We start from the raw sequence: 20,234 nt of genomic DNA on the forward strand, positions 1-20,234 counted from the left end.
TTGTTTGATAGCTCAAGAGAAGAAATAGCCAAAAGAGATTTAGACATTGCAACTGCAAAGTAAGTTGATAGGTCAAGCAAATGCATCGCTGTCAGGAGAAATATCTGGGGATTATGATGCAGTAAAAAAAGCTATTCTGAATGCACACGAGTTGGTTCCACAGGCATACAGACAGATATTTTGAAATGTAAGAAAACAGCCTGGACAGACTTATATTGAATTTGAGAGAGTCAAACAACATAATTTAGGTCAGTGGATGAAGGCATTAAAAATAGACGTAACCTATGAAACTCTTGGAGAAGTAATTCGTTTGGAGGAATTTAAAGATACACTTCCTTCAGTAGCGAGAACCCATGTGGAAGAAAAGAGGGTTAAAATATCTAGGCAGATAGCAGAGGTAGCTGATGATTATGAGCTGGTCCTTAGACCAAAACCATTTTTTCAGCACCCTTTGTCATAACACTCTGGGCTAGTGCGTGGTCAATTCCAGCCCCACTTGACCCAGAGTCGCAACACAGGTGAAATTAGATTTTATTTAAAATGCCCGAGGACCTTGGTTGAGCCCAATCAACTACAGTCACCAGGTTTGTAACTTTAAAACACTTTATGTTCAGAATTAAATAAACAGAAAATGTAACTATCTTCGAGCCCTTTCCCACCCCTTCCTTTCGTATTTGCCCCACTCTCTACACACACACACATAGACAAACAACACAGAGAGGAAAGGGTGATGGAAAGGGAATTAAAATATAAACAAAAATAAAAGGATAAGGATCCTGATGCACTGAGATGCCTTCACGTCAATGTCTTTCTGATATTCAGGCTTTCGTTGGAGTGTTATTAGCGTACGTACAAGGGGTTGGCAAGTGTGCCACTCAATCTTCAGGTCTGTGGGTACACTCCACATCGAGTTTCTATGACACACCCAGTGAAACCAGGTGGGTATAAGGTCACTATGGCTCACAGCACTCTGACGTTTGTAGCCCATTTCAGAGGCCTGAACATGTAATGAGGGGAGCATTGAGAAACTTTTGACATTGAGACATTGAAACATTGAGATTTTTTACCTTTGCTGTTTACCGGTCTTGACATGGACCAGACCACATGGGTGGGTGTTTGCCATCATTATGTAATCCTCAAGGTAATGTTGAAGTCATGATGTAGACATCATAGAATCACAGAATTTACAGTGCAGGAGGCCATTCGGCCCATCAAGTCTGCACCGGCCCTTGGAGAGAGCACCCTACCCAAGCCCAACCTTCACCCTATCCCCGTAACGCAGTAACCCCACCCAACCCTTTTGGACACTAAGGACAATTTAGCATGGCCAATCCACCTAACCTCCACATCTTTGGACTGTGGGAGGAAACCAGAGCACCCGGAGGAAACCCACGCAGACACGGGGAGAACAAGCCGACTCCACACAGACAGCGACCCAAGCCGGGAATCGAACCTGGGACCCTGGAGCTGTGAAGCAACAATGCTAATCACTATGCTACCGTGCTGCCCATGTTAGATGCCGGCGTTAGACTTGGGTGGGCACAGTCAGGAGTCTCCCAACACCAGGTTAAAGTCCAACAGGTTTGTTTGGAATCACTAGCTTTCGGAGCACTGCTCCTTCTTCAGGTGAGTCATAATGTTGAAGTAGCAGTGATGGTTTGAATTGGGGGGGGGGGGGGGGGCAATTCTTCACCTTGCCCTTCACGGAGGTGTACCCTGCAGACATGCTGTGTTCAGAGTGGGGGAGCGTGTCTGGTCAGGAGTGGTGCACGGACAGTCCCTGCTCACTGGGTGATGGTTTGAATATTGAAGCTTTGCCCTGAGTGGGACATAGAGGAATTCCGCTTTGCTGACGGCTGAATAAGTTACGTTTATGTCAGTTCGGCGTCATGTTACAAACCGCGGAACGCACCCCGCTTTGACTTGTGTAACTTGCTGGAGGCGGTCTCCTGCCTGTTACATAACTTCGTAATTTATTTCCTCCCAAATCTCACGCGACGTCAGCAGTGTTTCTTTTTTAAACCCGTAGATTCATTGCGATAAGTGGTAACAGTTCGCAGTTTCTGTGAAGGCTCTTGCCAAAGGATATTTCACTGAGAAGTTTCACTGTTCACTGGAGTGAGTATTACCTTCCGCTGTAAACCTCGAAACGTGCCTCTTGCCAAATGCAAATGTCCAGTGTCGCTACACGATCGTGGAGGGGTCGTTCTTAGTCTGTTAAGCATTGTCTTTCATGAAAATTGCTTAATATGTTCATAGCAGACACAAACCCGGGCAATAAGTGTGTTTCGGTGAGGGGCAATTCTTCACCTTGCCCTTCACGGAGGTGTACCCTGCAGACATGCTGTGTTCAGAGTGGGGGAGCGTGTCTGGTCAGGAGTGGTGCACTGACAGTCCCTGCTCACTAGGAGATGGTTTCAATGTTGATGAAGCTTTGCCCTGAGTGGTTTTACGCTCAGTGGGACATGGAGGAATTCCGCTTTGCTGACTGCTGAATAAGTTACGTTTATGTCAGTTCGGCGTCATGTTACAAACCGCGGAACGCACCCCGCTTTGACTTGTGTAACTTGCTGGAGGCGGTCTCCTGCCTGTTATATAACCTCGTAATTTATTTCCCCCAAAATCTCACGCGACGTCAGCAGTGATTTTTTTTTTAATCCCGTAGATTCATTGCGATAAGTGGTAACAGTTCGCAGTTTCTGTGAAGGCTCTTGCCAAAGGATATTTCACTGAAAAGTGTCACTGTTCACTGGAGTGAGTATTACCTTCCGCTGTAAACCTCTAAACGTGCCTCTTGCCAAATGCAAATGTCCAGTGTCGCCACACGATCGTAATCAGTTCTTCCACTGCAGGACTGAGGCAGTGTTCTAGGTGTCGCCTGTTGGATTAAACATTAAAGCGAGGGCACTGTTTCTTTGTATGTAAAGAACCCATGACATTATTTTGAGGCAGAGCAGGGAGGAGTTATCGCTGTGTCCTGGGCCAATTCTCCCTCTCCATCAGTATCACAACACTGACTCTTTGGTCACCATCAAATTGCACCAATTGATCTGTTTGCAGGGCGGCACAGTGCACCTGCTGCCTCACATTCCAAAGATAGGCAGGTTAGGCGGATTGACCATGCTAAATTGCCCCTTAGTGTCCAACGGTTAGGTGGGGTTACAGGGTCTAGCTGGGGTGCTCTTTTGGAGGGTCGATACAGTCCCGATGGGCTGAATGGCCTCAATCTGCACTGTCGGGATTCTATTCTATTCTAACTGAGGGAGGGCTGCACTATTGGAGACGCTGCCTTTCAGATTAGACCAAAAAACCAATACCCCTCTTGGGTGGATGTAATGCATCATTTAAGAACAGATCAGGTCAGGTTGCTCCAGTGATTTGTCCTTTTCCCCGTCGATATTTTACAAATGTAAATCGGTGATCCTTTTGTATCTTTTTAAGAGACTTTTTCTCCTTCTGTATGTTGAAGCCAAACTATTAACGAGCTTCCATTTAAAACTACCCAGCTGTTTAATTTAACAGCACAAATCTCTGGACTCTGGCTCAAACCACACTTGTGAATTTACCAATCTAACGAAAGCCATTGTGATCTTAATCAGTGACACAATGAAAGCATTGCTCAGACCAAAAAAAGGGGAAAAGTCTGGTGATTGTAAATAGATATCATGTAAATAGATGTTATAAAAGTTGTGTGAACCCCTCCCCCCATTCTATCTTGGAATTAGAATGATCTTCCTTTATATTTTTACCTTCTTCCAAAGTAAAGCTGATTTTAATTCTTTGTCGTATTCAATTTCAGATGTTTTACCAATGCTTGCTCCTGCTATCTTACACCCCCACCGGCTCGCACACCTTTCCCTCCACGGGTCTCTGCCTTGTATTCACACTTGGCAGGCATTTCCAAATTGCCCCGCCCGTTATGATGCCGACCTCTGGTGGAACCGGAAAACCCTTCCTCATGTCTGTCCCTCTCCACATTGACACAAAATCACATTCCCCACTCACTGCCTGTCTGACTTCATGGATGGACCACTGTTCCTGCTTCACTGAGTGACAACCATTTCAGGTGCAGGATAATACAACTCTTTGCTGATTTGTGGTTGAAACAAATTAACTTTCAGCTCACTGCACTAGTGTACTGGTCTATAATCACGGTTCAGGACTTGCTCCTCTCTCGCATTTCATTTCCCCCATCACATGATCACCCTGTGTGATGTGCCATCAATTAACACAAGACAAGTAGTGAACAAAACTGAGGTTTTAATAAGCTAAACAGAAAGCCTCCTGGCCACTAATCCCGAACTGGGGCAGGGCCGGGGGTCAGCCATCTTTATACCGAGCCCGAGGGGAGGCGGAGCCATCAGGCAGTGGTTTACCACAATACATGTAATACAGTAACAGTTTACCACAATACATATAATACACTAAAATTCACCACATTCACCCCCTGTTTAAAAAAAAAGAGTCCAGCGGGGGTGAAGTGGACTTAAAGGTCGAGTCTGTCGGGGGCCTTGACCTTCCACCGTGATCGCCTCAGTCCCGGCTGTGGTGTGGGCACTGGTGTCGAGACCTGCGCATCCGGGAGCGTGTTCTCTTCTTCTGCACCCAGTAGTTGAGTCGGTGGAGGGGGGTGCGGTGTAGGGGCGGGTGTGGTGGTGGTGGGCGCCGGTGGGCCTGCGGGTGCCAAATCTTGAAGTAGCCGGGTAGTGGTGGAGGGAGACGGTGTAGGGTCGGGGGTGGTGGTGATGGTCGCTGGGGAACCTGCAGGTGCCAAATCCTGGAGGGAGACTGTGTCCTGCCGCCCGTCATGATGTGCCACGTAGGCATATTGTGGGTTGGCATGGAGGAGCAGGACCTTCTCAACGAGGGGATCCGATTTATGACTCCTCGCATGCTTCCGGAGGAGGACGGGCCTTGGGAATGTCAGCCAGGATGGGAGCGAGACCCCTGAGGTGGACTTCCTAGGGAAGGCAGACATCCGTTTGTGAGGGGTCTCATTGGTGGCAGTGCACAGGAGCGACTGGATGGAGTGGAGCGCATCGGGAAGGACCTCCTGCCAGTGGGAGACTTCTAGACTGTAGGGCCAGAAGGACGGCCTTCCAGACCGTCACGTTCTCCCTCTCCACCTGTCCGTTTCCCCGGGGGTTGTAGCTGGTCGTCCTGCTTGAGGCAATACCCTTGCTAAGCAGGAACTGACACAACCCGTCGCTCATGAAGGAGGAACCCCGATCGCTATGGATGTAGGTGGGAAAACCGAACAAGGTGAAGAGACTATGCAGGGCCTTGATGACGGTGGCAGAGGTCATGTCAGAGCTTGAGATGGCAAAGGGGAATCGTGAGTACTCATCAACAACGTTGAGGAAGTGCACGTTACGGTCAGTGGAGGGAGGGGCCCTTTGAAGTCTCTGCTGAGGCGCTCAAAGGGGCGGGAGACCTTTATCAGATGTGCTCAGTCGGGCCGATAGAAATGCGGTTTGCACTCCGCGCAGACCTGGCAGTCCCTGGTCATGCTCCTGACTTCCTCGATGGAGTACGGCAGGTTGCGAGCCTTGATAAAATGAAAAAAGCGGGTGACCCCCTAGGTGACTGAGGTCATTGTAGAGGGCCTGGAGATGGTCTACTTGTGCGCTGGCATATGTACCACGGGATAGGGCACCTGGGGGCTCATTGAGCTTCCCAGGTCGGTACAAGATATCGTAGTTGTAGATGGAGAGTTCGATCCTTCACCTCAGAACCTTGCCGTTCTTAATTTTGCCCCGCTGTGTATTATTAAACATGAAGGCAACCGACCGTTGGTCAGGGAGGAGAGTGGATCACCTGCCGGCCAGGTAATGCCTCCAATGTCGCACAGCTTCTACCATGGCTTGGGCTTCCTTTTCGACGGAGGAGTGTCAAATTTCAGAGGCATGGAGGGTACGGGAGAAGAACGCCATGGGCCCTGCCCGCCTGGTTGAGGGGAGTGACCAGGGCAAAGTCTGACACATCGCTCTCCACCTGGAACGGAATGGACCCGTCCACAGCGTGCATCGCGGCTTTGGCAATATCTGCCTTGATGCAGTTGAAAGCCAGGCGGGCTTCAGCCTTCAAGGGAAAAATGGTGGATTTAATGAGTGGACGGGCCTTGTCCGCATAATTGGGGACCCACTGGGCATAATAGGAGAAGAACCCCAGGCATCTCTTCAGGGCCTTGGGGGAGGGGAAGTTCCAGGAGGGGACGCATGCGGTCGGCGTCGGGCCCTAGGACTCCGTTTTCCACAACGTAGCCAAGGATGGCTAGGCGGGTTGTGCGGAAAACACATTTCTCCTTATTGTATGTGAGGTTAAGGAGCTTAGCGGTGTGGAGGAAATGCCGTCATGGTCCTGCTGGTCATGGCCGCAGATGGTGACATTATCTAGGTACGGGAACGTGGCCCGCTGCCCGTACTGGTCAACCATTCGGTCCATTTCTCACTGGAAGACCGAGACCCCCTTGGTGACGCCGAAGGGAACCCTGAGGAAGTGGTAGAGGCGGCCATCTGCCTCGAAGGCAGTGTATTGGTGGTCCTCTGGGCGGATAGGGAGCTGGTGGTACGCGGACTTCAAGTCAACTGTGGAGAAGACTCAATACTGCGCAATCTGATTGACCATGTCAGATATGCGGGGGAGGGGGTACGCATCGAGCTGCGTGTACCGGTTGATCGTCTGACTATAGTTGATGACCATCCGGTGCTTCTCCCCAGTCTTGACGACCACCGGTTGGGCTCTCCTGGGGCTGGTACTAGCCTCAATGTTCCCCTCTCGTGGGAGCCACTGGACCTCTGACCTGATAAAGGCCCTGTGCCGGGCACTATATCGTCTGTTCCTAGTGGCGACGGGCTTACAGTCTGGGGTGAGGGAGGGTGGGGAGACCTTCAGGGTCGCGAGGCTACAGATGGTGAGGGGGAGCAGGGGTCCACCAAACTTTAAGGTCAGGCTTTGGAGGAGGCACTGAAAGTCGAGCCCCAGTAATAGGGCAGCGCAGAGATGGGGAAGGACTAGTGAGCTTAAAATTAGTGAACTCTACGCCTTGTACCGAAAGGGTCGTGACACAGTACCCCCGGATTTCTACGGAATGTGATCCGGAAGCCAGGGAGATTATCTGGGTCGCGGGTAAAATTGGGAGGGAGCATTGCCTGACCATATCTGGGTGGATAAAGCTGTCTGTGCTCCCGGAGTCGAAGAGGCAGGTCGTCTTGTGCCTGTTAATTCGGACGGTCATCGTGGATTTCGTGAGATGGCGAGGTCGAGACTGGTCGAGTGTGATGGAGGCGGGCTTCGGAAGGTGGTGGGTGTGCCAGTCGGAGGTAGCGGTGGCCAGCATACGACCGGGTGAGCAGGGGTCCCGGAAGGCGGCGGAGTGGTTCCAAGATGGCGGCCCCCATGGGTCGCGTGTGGCGGGTAGCATCAAAGATGGCAGCCCCCATGGGTCGCGTGTGGCGGGTGGAATCCAAGATGGCAGCGAAGATGGCGGCCCCCACGGGTCGCACATGACGGGTGGCAGTGAAGATGGTGGCGCCCACGGGTCGCACATGGCGGGTGGCATGGCAGATGGGGCGGTCCCGACAGACAACAGGCAGCGCTGCTGGGCCTAGGAACTTTAGGGACAGGTTGGGCTTGGCAGATTCTTGGCGAAGTGGCACTTCCTCCCACACCCGTTGCAAATCGCGTTCCATGCATGGCAGCGTTGTCTGGGGTGCTTACCCTGGCCGCAAAAGTAGCATTTCGGGCTTCTGGCGTTGGCAGGCTTGCGCCGCAGTCGAGTCGGGTGATGGCGGCGTCCACGAGGGTGCCGCGTGGTTGGAGGTGAAGGCTTCCATGTTCTGGAAAGCCATTTCCAGCGAGTTTGAGAGCTGCACTGTCTCTGGGAGGCCAGGTGTACCCCCTTCTAGCAAGCGCTGGCGGATGTAGTTGGATTTAATACCAGCGACATAGGCGTCCCAGATCAGCAGCTCCGTGTGTTGGACTTGCCTGGCAAGCACAGTTCTGGCCGATTACCTGCACGCAAGAGGTCAGCTTGTGATTCTCCAGGGCGTTGGCGCCTCATGGCAAGGAGGTGCCTGGCCTACACCTTGTTTACTCCTTTACTGTCCCTTCAGCAGCATTATCGCCTCTGTATACGAGGGGGCGTCGCTGATAAGGAAAACCTGCGGGCTCACCCGTGCGTTGAGTATTTGAAGCTTATGGAGGTCGATGACGTCATTGGTGGAGGATCCGAGGTAAGCTTTGAATGTCGCTGTGGCATCGGCTGCTTGTGGGTCCAGCTCCAGGCGATCTGGCTTGAGTGATGAATTCATCTTAAAAGTTCAGCTTATTAAATTGATGTGCCATCAATTAACACACGACGAGTAGTGAACGAAACTGAGGCTTTAATAAGCTAAACAGAAAGCCTCCTGGTCACTGATCCCGAACTGGGGCAGTGCCAGAGGTCAGCCACCTTTATACCGAGCCCGAGGGGAGACGGAGCCACCAGGCAGTGGTTTACCACACTACATGTAATACAGTAAGTTTACCACAATACATATCATAGAATCATAGAATATACAGTGCAGAAGGAGGCCATTCAGCCCATCGAGTCAGCACCGGCCCTTACAAAGAGTACCCGACTGAAGCCCACGTATCCACCCTATCCCCGCAACCCCACCGAACATTCTTTGGACACTTAAGGGCAATTTAGCATGGCCAAACCACCTAACCCGCACATCTTTTGGATTGTGGGAGGAAACCGGAGCACTCGGAGGAAACCCACGCAGACACTGGGAGAACGTGCAGACTCCACACAGACAGTGACCCAGCTGGGAAGCGTACCTGGGACCCTGGAGCTGTGAAGCAACTGTGCCAACCACTATGCTACCGTGCTGCCCAACGGTATAATACACTGTAGTATAATACACTAACAGTGGTTTACCACACTGTGAAAATTGCCCTCGAGAACAAAAGTCAGAAACAGGATGCAAATTGCTCAAATCTCCCTCCCAGTCAGGGTGCACAGCACATGACGTGACATAGTACACATCAAGTATGAGGAAACACATGGGCCACAGAGAGCCACTATCTACTGAAAGCTAGCATATTAGGGCAGCACGGTAGCATTGTGGATAGCACAAATGCTTCACAGCTCCAGGGTCTCCGGTTCGATTCCGGCTTGGGTCACTGTCTGTGCGGAGTCTGCACATCCTCCCCGTGTGTGCGTGGGTTTCCTCCGGGTGCTCCGGTTTCCTCCCACAGTCCAAAGATGTGCGGGTTAGGTGGATTGGCCATGCTAAATTGCCCATAGTGTCCAAAATTGCCCTTAGTGTTGGTTGGGGTTACTGGGTTATGGGGATAGGGTGGAGGTGTAGACCTTGGGTAGGGTGCTCTTTCCAAGAGCCGGTGCAGACTCGATGGGCCGAATGGCCTCCTTCTGCGCTGCAAATTCTATTGTATCAAATCGTGTTACATATTTTACATCATCTTGTGCTCTAAATTTACACAGCTGATTTTCACTTTATTTTCTTGAAGTGAAACCACTTAATCTCTTCCTTAATTCATTGCTAAACAGCGCAAGTCCGCAGTTGGCATTCTTGATATTAATTCATTGCTAAACAGTACAAATCCGCAGTTGGCAATGATACTGTATCAGCTGTAGCTCAGTGGTACTAATCTGGCCTGAACATGAAGGTCGCGATTTCAGTCCAGCTCAAAGACCTCTCCACAAACTCCAGGGTGACATTTCTGTGCAGTACTTAGAGGTGTGACATAATTGGAGGTACAGTCTTTCAGAGGAGATGTTAAACGGAGAGCCCCATCGCTGCCATCTTACGCAGTTGTAAAAGACCCCTGGCACTATTTTGAAGAAAAGTAGAGGTCATTATCACATTGCTGTGCATAAATTGGCTGCCAGGTTTCTTCTGATAGAACTGACGACACTTCTTTTGTTTAATTGACTGCTGAGCTGTTTGGGAAGTTGTAAAAAGTGCCTTATAAAAGCAAATCTTTCTTTTCCCTACATTAGCTTCACAACCTTCTTAGCATTAAATTAGCAATGATAGATAACCTCAATGCATCTTGTGCATCATACCATCACAAATCAGCAAGTAACATTAGAGTAGTGCAGAGAAATCAAACCGGCATAGAGCATGTGAAATAATCTTAAAAGGCTGGTTATTGTAGTTTGAAACTGACAGGTGCATTCTGAGCTGCAAAGGTTCCCTGATCAGGCAGCAATTAAGTACCCTTCCCAGAGCTGGCATTGGTTGGGGCATTGCTGGATTGCAACACAGGGGGGAATATGGCTGATTTTGGGTCGGGGGTGGGGGGGTGCCAATCCGACTGATAACTTGGAATGAGACGGGGTTAAATGGCCCAGTGAAAAGGTCCCGGGTGTTTGCACACTTGAGAAGTTTGAAGACGGATGTGGTTTTTGTTTTTAACAGGAGACCCATTTCAGAATTAAGGATCAAACAAGGTTGCAGAAGGGATGGGTGGGGCAGGTATATCACTCGGGTTTCCAGTGTAGGGTGCGGAGGGTCACTGGGTCGATTAATAACGGGCTGGCTTTCTATGTGAGTAATATATTGGCAGGCTTGGATGGGAGGTATGTAATCATCAGTGGGTCATGGTGGGCACGCCGGTGGTGTTGGTCAATGTGTATTCACCGAACTGGGATGACATGGCATTCGTTAACAAGGTGCTGGTAACTGTCTCAGATCGTGATTCACATCATCTAATTATGGGGGGGAGGAACTCCAATTGTGTTTTGGATCCTAGATTGTATCGGTCGAGTCCCAAGTCTCGGAGTCCATCAGTGTTGGCGAAGGAGTTACTGGTGTTCGTGGACCAGGTGGGATGGCAGACCCGTGAAGGTTTAAGATTCTTATGTCCATTGGGTCAACTTCCGGATTGACTTTCTTTGTGGTGAGTAGGTCTCTTCTCCCTGGAGTGAGAACATAGAACATACAGCGCAGAAGGAGGTCATTCGCCCATCGAGTCTGCACCGACCCACTTAAGCCTTTACTTCCACCCTATCCCCGTAACCCAATAAACCATCCTAACCTTTTTGGACACTGAGGGCAATTTAGCCAATCCACCTAACCTGCACATCTTTGGACCGTGGTAGGAAACTGGAGCACCCGAAGGAAACCCACGCAGACACGGGGAGAACTAGCAGACTCCTCACAGACAGTGACTCAGCGGGGAATCGAACCTGGGACACTGGCACTGTGAAGCCACAGTGCTAGCCACTTGTGCTACTGTGCTGCCCCAATAGGTGGGGGTGGGTGGTGGGGAGGCACTTGGCGGTCACTATATCGGATCATGACCCGCATTCTGTGGACCTGATGTTGGAGCCGGGCCGCTCTCAGTGGCCCCTGTGGAGACTGGGCATGGTATTGTTCATGGATAAGAGATTTTGTGAGCAGGTATCCTCTCCCATTGGGGAGTACATTGAGTTCAACAGGAATGAGGCGGTCTCTCCTACCACCCTCCGGGAAGTCCTGAATACGGTGCTTAGGGCAGAGATAATCTCTTTTTTTAAGGTGCATGGGGACAAATCTGGGAATGTGGAGAGACAGAGGCTGGTGGACTCCATTCTCGAGGTGGACCGCCAGTACCCGATTGCTCCAGTGCTGGAGTTATTGACGGACAAAAAGAAGTTGCAACTGGATTTTCAGTTTTCAATGGGTAAGGTGGTGACCCAGCTACGTCACTCAAGAAGAACTTTTAATGAGTATGCGGGGCAGGCCACACCAGGCGTCGATTGGCTTACCAGCTGAGGCAGCAGGCAGCCTCCCGGGTGATAGTGCAGGCCAGGGACTCGGGTGGCAAGGTAGTTTCTGCCCCAGCGAAGGTTAATGAAGCATTTGGCGCCTTCTACCGTGGGCTGTATGACTCAGAGCCCCCGGTGGAGGGTTCATCAAAGACGCAATCTTTGGATGGGTTGACCATAATTGAGCAGGAGCGAAGGCAGAATTTGGAGACGCCAATAGGAGATCATGAGCTGTATTTGATTAATGCAGATGGACAATGCACTGGGTCCACATGGGTTCCCCATTGAATTTTACAAACAGTCTGCTGGTCAGTTGGTTCCACTTCTGCAGGATATGTTGTCCCGGAGGGTGTTGCCCGCCAATCTGACACAGATGTCAATTTCCTTGATCCTGAAGAAGGAAAAGGATCCCATGGGATTTGGGTCATATCAGCCTATTTTGTTGTTAAACACTGATGCTAAGGTGTTAGCAATGTTTGGAGCCTTGTCTAACGGGGGTGATTTTGGAGGAGCAGACTGGATTTGTTAAGTGCTGGCAGTTTTCGGCCAATATTAGGAGATGGTTAAATATTGTGTTGTTGCCCTCCTTGGGGACCGAGCCAGAGGTGATTTATTTTGATGGACGTGGAGAACACATTCGATAAGGTTTGAGGGGGATACCTCTTGAGATCCTGGAGTGGTTTGGCTTCAGGCCAAAATTTATTTAATGGATTAGAAGGCTGCTCGACAAAGCCCCCACTGCAAGTGTATGGACTGATGCACTGAACCCGGGCTATATTCAACTGAGCAGATGTACAAGACAGGGGTGCCCATTGTCTCTGCTTTAGTTTGCCTTTCGCAATCGAACCGCTGACCATTGTGTTAATGTCATCGACCAGATTGAGGGAGATAGAACGGGTGGAGGTAGCACAGGGTGTCCTTTTATGCGGACAGTCTGTTGCTATATATTACTGACCCTCTCTAATTTGTGGGGAGATAATGGAGCTGCTCAGGAAGTTTGGCTCCTTTTTGGATTACAAGCCAAATCTGGGGAGAGTGATTTTTTTTTCTGGTGAACCCCCCTCTGGGATTTGGGTATCCGGATAGCCCATGATTTGGGCCACGCTCTGCACATGTAACTTTTCTAGTCTGGTGCATGGCTGAAGGTCAATTTGAAAGGTGGGATGTCCTCCTTCTGACTATAGCGGGAAGGGTACAGATGATGAATAATCTTCCAAAGTTTTTGTTTTTGTTCCAGTGTCTCGCAGTTTTTCTTCACAAGGCTTTCTTTTGTAGGGTTATCAAATTGATATCTATATTTGTTTGGGCTGGTAAGACGCCTCGGGTTAGCTTTGCAAAGGGATATGCAGTCGGGGGGGCGCGGTTGGCATTACCTAATCTGTTGTGCTGTTACTGAGTGGCAAATATTGATAAGGTGCGGGGATGGTTCGAGGATCCAGACTCTGTATGGGGCTGATGGAGGAGGTTTCGTGCATAGGGTCGAGTCTTAGGGCCCTGGTCACAGCACCACTCCCGTTTTCCCCTGCTAGATACTCTTTGAGCCCGCTGGTGATAGCCACTTTGAGGATTTGGAATCCGTTTAGGCAACATTTTAAACTTGGCCCCATGTCACTGTTGGCTCTGATTTGCAGGAACCATAGCTTTGTGCCGTCTGCTGAAGAATCATTGTTTAGGGCATGGGAGACGGAGGGGTTGGAAATGTTTGGAGACGGTTTCTGGAGGTTCGCCGGTCTAGATGTTTTTAGAGAAGTTCCAGCTCCCAAGAGGAAATGTTTTCAGTTACGCAAGTTTTTTATGCAAGGAGCTTTCTTCACTTCCTCTGGTACCGTCACCTTTGCTTGTGGACAGGGTCCTGCCCTTGGCCGAGTTAGGGGAGGGGAAGATTTAAGATGTCTATGGGCAGATATTGGTGATGGAGCAGGCATCATTGGAGGAAGTGAAGAGGAAGTACGAGGGTAAGCTGGATTTGCTCTTTGAGGGAGGGTAGTGTGGAGTGAGGCTCTTCACAGGGTGAACTTCACCTCCTCCTGCGCGAGTTTAAGCCTGATCCAGTTTCAGGTGGTGCACTGGGCGCACCTGACCAGGGTACAAATTAGTGGGTTCTTCTCGAGAGTGGAGGGTAGGCATGAATCGTGTTTTAGGCGAATCACACGCATATGATTTGGTCTTGTCCCAAGCTTGTTAGTTCTGGGTCTCCCTTCTTGATACAGTGTCGGGGATTTGGGGCGTTCATTTGGAGCCGTGCCAGTTGGTGGCCAGTTTTGGAGTATCGGACTCGCCGATGCCTCAGATGGGGACGGGAACAGATGTTCTAGCCCAGAGGTGCTTTCTGCTTAGGTGGAATGTCCCCGGTGCCGCCTAAGGCCCTGGCTTGGTTAGGGGACCTGTTGGAATTCTTGCACCTGCAGAAATTCAAGTATACCATGAGGGGGTTGGTGGAAGGGTTTGAGTCGAGATGGCAGCCCTTCATCTCCCGGGGGGTGGGGGGGGGGGGGGGGGAGGCGGTTGGTCTGTCTTTTAAGCTTTGTTTTCTTTATGGGGAGAGGGGTATTGAGGGCCACTGGGATGGTTCTCTTCGGGTATGATATGGAGTTGGGGCTTGCTGTATTGTTGTTGTGCTTGGTTTAATGACAATCTTGTTTGAATAAAAATATTAAAAATAACAATTAAGTACCCTTAACCTGAGTGTATTGAATGAATGATTACACATTATGACCTTAAAGTGCTATGCTTGTCCATTGCTCTAAAACAGCATATTATCTAGATTACCATGAGAAATGTCAAAGAAGATCCTTCAACACTAATCAAATATCAGCATACTAGATTGTTAATGTTATTGGTACTGAATATGTCTCGGAGAAGTGGGAATAGACTCAAACCACTGAAAGATAAATCAGCTATTGGGATCAGGGAGCATGTCATCACACAAAGACTAGTCACTTGGGATACACTCCCAAGTCGCATGTAAGCTTTGGAATGGTTCAAGGGTCAGTTAGATGCTATGCCGGGGCATTATATGGAAACATTTACTGTTGCCAATATCAACAAATTAATGCTTTATCTGTTCAGATGGTGTTCCTTAATTGAACAACATCTGTATTTTATTGAAGCAGATTAATATCTTCATAAAATAGTAGTAAATGGAGGAATGCCATGTAAGTTTTCATCTGACATGCCAACTTTTATTTATAGACTTTTGGCTTTCTTCTTTTGGCTGGCTGGCTAAGACAGTCCAAAAGGCTTTCATTATCTGTACTCTTTTCATCTGACCACAAGCAGTACCTCCAAACAATTAACTGCACTGCCAAACCTGCCAAAAGATGGACTAAACAGAAAACCCTTGTGGACTGGCCAAAGTGTTAACACAGTCAGTTGATGCAATGGCTTTACAGTTCTTATTGATAGTGGACCCTTAAACACCGTTTAAGTAGTATTGAATGGAGTTCAATGAATTCAATGGAATTAATGAAATGAAGATGTTTGCGAGGTGAGGATTTGCTCTGGTTACTCGATATTAGTGACGTCCTGAGCATAAATTTAAAATATGTACATTCCGAAAAGATTTATAATTTCCCTGGAAGTATCAATCTGAAATGATCCACCTATTAGTTGCTCTCCAATTTTCCCTTTTCCTCTACAAGCTTCCCTACAGCAGTACTTCACTGATAGATTTAGCATTAAGACACATGGCAGGTGTGAAGTTACCATACTTGCCCACTAAATATGCCAGAAAATGTTATAGTTGGTGCATTCAAGTGTATGCACATTTTTAATAGCTTAAATTCTTAATTTCTGACAACCTCTCTAGCCCAGAAAATTAATTTTCATAGGTATGAATTTTCATTCTTCCAGACTCTAATTATAGTTGGAAATGTCTGTAATTTTCAATCCCTTAACTTACCTCAGTCCTATTTTTCTCTCACTCCCTTTCACTTTCTATACATGATTTTAGATGGAATTACCTATTATAATCAATACTTCCCCGTCTAGAATATTGTTATCTCCGTGAGGAGTCTTGACTCTGATTGATTGAAGAGCTCACACATCCACTTCCTCTCAAAGGTGTCACACTGACAATGATTTCTAAACCGCACAAAATCTCACCAAGCCTGCAGGCATCTGTGAGCACTGACTGCAAATACTGGGGACCTTGTTTTACAATTTGAATAATAGATAGACTATTTTTTTTGCTCAGAATTATGAATTATGCTGAGATAATTAAATGTGTGAGAATGGTAGCACTGGAATAAATATTTATTTCAATAATATTACTACAGATTTTGCTGAGCAGACCATGTCTCAGCACACCCCATTAGACTTGCCCATGCAAGTCTTTTGATCAGAATGTTGCTCCTCAGCCTGAGCGACAGGGCATCTGGAACCTAGATTAACAATGAGACAGACAGTGTTTTTTCCTACACAGTGAGAGTTAAGGATTGGGACCTAAATACAGGAAGGACAAGTCGGATAAAAGAAGGGGAAAGGGAGAATTAGAGTGGGTTAATTCTTTTTAAATATTTTTTTCCAATTTAGCGTGACCAATCCACTTACCCTGCACATCTTTGGGTTGTGGGGGTGAGACCCAAGCAGACACAAGGAGAGTGTGCAAACTCCAGGCAGAGAGTGATCCAAGGCCGGGATCAAACCCGGGTCCTCGGCTCCGTGAGACAGCAGTGCTAACCTCTGCACCACCATGCTGCCCAAAATAGGTTAATTCAATGTTAAATCCGGTACTGAAGGAAAGATTGGTGTCATGGAAAGAGAGCGGGATAAAACAGAAAGAAAAAACTCAAAAAATGCCAAGTTTTAATCTGTAATTTAAAAATCCCCTGAAGTAGTATACTTATAATTGTTCATTTCTTAGACAAGCAAAGTTAATTAATAATCATTAGTTATTATCAGGTCATTAAAAGCTTATTTGCCGAACAAGCCAACTTTGGGTTGTGAGTGTAATGGACAATTAATTCACTAATTTAGGAATTTGGTGAGAATAACTGAGATGAAGCCTGAAATGCCATTTTTGCAAAGTTAATAACACAATTCAACCGGCAAACTGTGGTTATCCACAATTCGTGCAACATCTCTTTAATCAAGTTGCTGTTCAATTTACACATTAATAACGATGTGCATCGTTCATGCGCTGGTATTGTTTGAACAAAATCTATCCCAGCATTCTCAGCAAGGAATCCTGATGCCTAAAGATCATGGTTTGGAAATAGATCTTCCAACATTGCTGCTAGGGACTCTGACCCAAAATCCAGAAATCACCTTTCATTACCACACAAGATATATGGGTGTAAATCCCCTATTCATTTCAATTAATCAAATTTTCTTCACATCTCTTCATTCACTGAAAGCAACGGTGGCAAAGATGGTAGGATGTCCATCAGGTCCTCCAACAGGAAGAAGCATTAATAATGTTGATCAGCTTGGGAATCCTTCCATCACTCCCCCACTATTCCCCAAAGGAAAGAAACGTGTGTGTGAAGGTACACTTTAAAAAAAAAAAAGTTAATTTCACATGATACGATGAGATTATTGCCTCATCTGTTAGTCCAAACATCACGTGCTGGCAGTCTATTTAACAAGTGAGTGTCACAATCAAAAATGATTCCATTCTTACCTGACATATTTACTTTCCACTGCATAGTTATCAAGAGTGGGATTAAACTGATTTTTAAAAAATAATAATATTCTCCCTTTCTCTAGTCTAAGGCACAGATCAATTTGAGTACCTTGCGATTGACGCAGCTAAGATCAACAGCACCATCCAGGTCTTAATAGCTCAGTACCACAATACATTCTATACTAAACCAGTAAGCCATTGTTAGTCACTAACTACGTTTTAAAATATCTTTCTCACCTTCCCCTTTTTTTGCATCCTTTCTGCTTAAGTGAATGGAATACAGTAAGTTTATGAAGTGAGTGGCAGAGTCATAGAGGTCAGGGATATTTTTTTATTTGTTCATGGGAGGTGGGCGTCGCCAGCTGTGGCAGCATTTATTGCCCATCCCTAATTACCCTTGAGGGGCAGTTAAGAGTCAATCACATTGCTGTGGATCTGGAGTCACATGTAGGTCAAATCAGGTAAGGACGGCAGATTTCCTTCCCTAAAGAACTTTAGTGAACCAAATGGGTTTTTACCACATCAACAATGTTTTCCTGGTCATCATTAGACTTTTAATCCCATATTTTTATTGAATTTAAATTTCTGCTGTGGTAGGATTTGAACCTGGGTCCCCAGAGCATTACTCTGGGTCTCTGGTTCACTCGTCTAGTGACAATACCACTAGAAGACGAGGCTCTGCGCAGTACCACCCCTCGTAATAGTGTGACAAAAGTGTGAAAAATATGAGAATTGCAAAAATTGAGAATGAGCAATCACTATTTAATAAATTGGGTTGGCGCCTGAGCATATTTTAATCGATGCCTTAAAATAAATTTGTATTGGTGCTTTATCGGGCAGCACGGTAGCCTTGTGGATAGCACCATTGCTTCACAGCTCCAGGGTCCCAGGTTCGATTCCAGCTTGGGTCACTGTCTGTGCGGAGTCTGCACATCCTCCCCGTGTGTGCGTGGGTTTCCTCCGGGTGCTCCGGTTTCCTCCCACAGTCCAAAGATGTGCAGGTTAGGTGGATTGACCATGATAAATTGCCCTTAGTGTCCAAAGTTGCCCTTAGTGTTGGGTTGGGTTATGGGGATAGGGTGGAGGTGTTGAGTTTGGGTGGGGTGCTCTTTCCAAGAGCCGGTGCAGACTCGATGGGCCGAATGGCCTCCTTCTGCACTGTAAATTCTATGATAAGATCACAGAAAAAGTCGGAAGAACATGTTAATAGATTAACCAGAAATGTTTTTTCTTGTGAATTTCTGTCTTTGCTTCTCATTTACTGAAAATGTTTAATTAGGACTCCGCAATGGCGAAGAGGAGCCTGTGTCAGAATTATCTTGTGGTCCTTGGCTTAGTTGTCTACATCATCACTGTGGTTATGAATGTTCTTGCCGCGAGAGGATCAGAACCAGGTAAGGAATACCCCACGCTGGTTCAACTCATTTGAAGCCAGAGAACACCTGAGCACAAGATTCCAGATGCATCCGAGGTCACTGAAACCATTTCATTAGTAGAACTAAAGCTTAATGGTCTGGAGCTGCCAATCAATTTTGCTGGTTTTCTCTGATACAACCCATGCAAGAGATGGTAGAAATTTAAGTGCAAGTTAGTTCAGCCCAACTCCAGTTTCTGTGACCTTTCCCTCTGGTTTTCAAAAAAAACTTCCTAGAAGCGGGCCTTGCTCACAAAACTGGCCATGTCCCCCAGGTTACATTAATTGTCATTGTCCTCAATTGCAGATCTTTGAAGAGGGTGTTGTGTTCTCTACTCTACCTGGATGGCTCGGATGCACAGTGTTGAATAAAGAACACAAAGCTTTGTTAACAAAACTATGAATTTATTTACACTACTAACCTAAGATTCGTTCACATTCCTAGAGTAGAACATCGAATTTACAGTGCAGAAGGAGGCCATTCGGCCCATCGAGCCTGCACTGGTCCTTGGAAAGAGCACCCCATTTAAGCCCACAACTCCACCCCATACCCGTAACCCAGCAACCCCACCCAACCCCTTTGGACACTAAAGGCAATTTAGCACGGTCAATCCAACCTGCATGTCTTTGGACTGTGGGAGGAAACCGGAGCTCACGGAGGAAACCCACGCAGACACGAGGAGAACCTGCAGACTCCGCACAGACAGTGGCCCAAGCCGGGAATCGAACCTGGGATCCTGGCGCTGTGAAGTGACTATGCTAACCACTGTGCTACCGTGCTGCCCACGTATAAAACTATGCTGTCTCTAACTTACAGAACTCTCAAGTATACAACTGCTCTTTCTCACTCTTCACTATCTAATCCTCCCACCATCTAATCTTCTTGATCTAATAATCCCAGAATCCCCAAGTCACATGATATATATATGACTGTTCTGTGGTTCCCTCTAGTGGTATCAATCATTATCATTAACTTGTTCAACGTTTTACATCCCAGTCAATAAACATATCATGACAAGAGGGTACAAGAATTAAGCTGGAATGGTTGGGTGCAAAGGCATTATTCGATCTCTGGGTCACTGTCCATGTGGAGTTTGCACAGTCTCCCCGTGTCTGCATGGGTCTCACCCACACAACCCAAAAAGATGTGCAAGGTAGGTGGATTTACCACGCTAAATAGTCCCTTAATTAGAAAAACAATAATTGGGTACTGTAAATTTATTTTTAAAAAGAAAGAAAATGGCATTAATCGACATACTTCTAAAGGTTTTGGATTATTTTCTTTTAAACTTAGAATTTACTCCAATATATAATAGATTTGTGCATTTTTGAAGTCATTTTCCGTGACTTAGGGCACGATTCTCTGGAAAGATATCTAAGTGTAGTAGCGAGCGGGAACTGCCGCGAGTTTCCCGGTGCTCGGCCTGGCGAGG

The 20,234-nt window shown here is 47.5% G+C and overlaps 1 protein-coding gene across 4 annotated transcripts in view; it reads left to right on the forward strand.

The window, feature by feature from the left end:
- The first annotated feature begins 1,980 nt into the window (after positions 1–1,980).
- Positions 1,981–20,234, forward strand: part of LOC140385233 (uncharacterized) — a 59,397-nt gene continuing 41,143 nt past the window's right edge. Inside the window, exons 1-4 of one of the 4 annotated variants that reach the window (XM_072467156.1) lie at positions 1,981–2,118; positions 2,666–2,754; positions 10,738–10,911; positions 18,667–18,781. In XM_072467156.1, coding sequence (XP_072323257.1) covers positions 10,873–10,911; positions 18,667–18,781 — 154 coding nt within the window. In that variant the 5' untranslated portion in view covers positions 1,981–2,118; positions 2,666–2,754; positions 10,738–10,872. The remainder of the gene's footprint in view (positions 2,119–2,665; positions 2,755–10,737; positions 10,912–18,666; positions 18,782–20,234) is intronic. The other 3 variants (XM_072467157.1, XM_072467158.1, XM_072467159.1) reach the window with 3 other exon arrangements.

The sequence above is a fragment of the Scyliorhinus torazame genome, chromosome 11 (assembly GCF_047496885.1).
Source record: "Scyliorhinus torazame isolate Kashiwa2021f chromosome 11, sScyTor2.1, whole genome shotgun sequence".
Classification (NCBI taxonomy): Eukaryota; Metazoa; Chordata; class Chondrichthyes; order Carcharhiniformes; family Scyliorhinidae; genus Scyliorhinus; species Scyliorhinus torazame.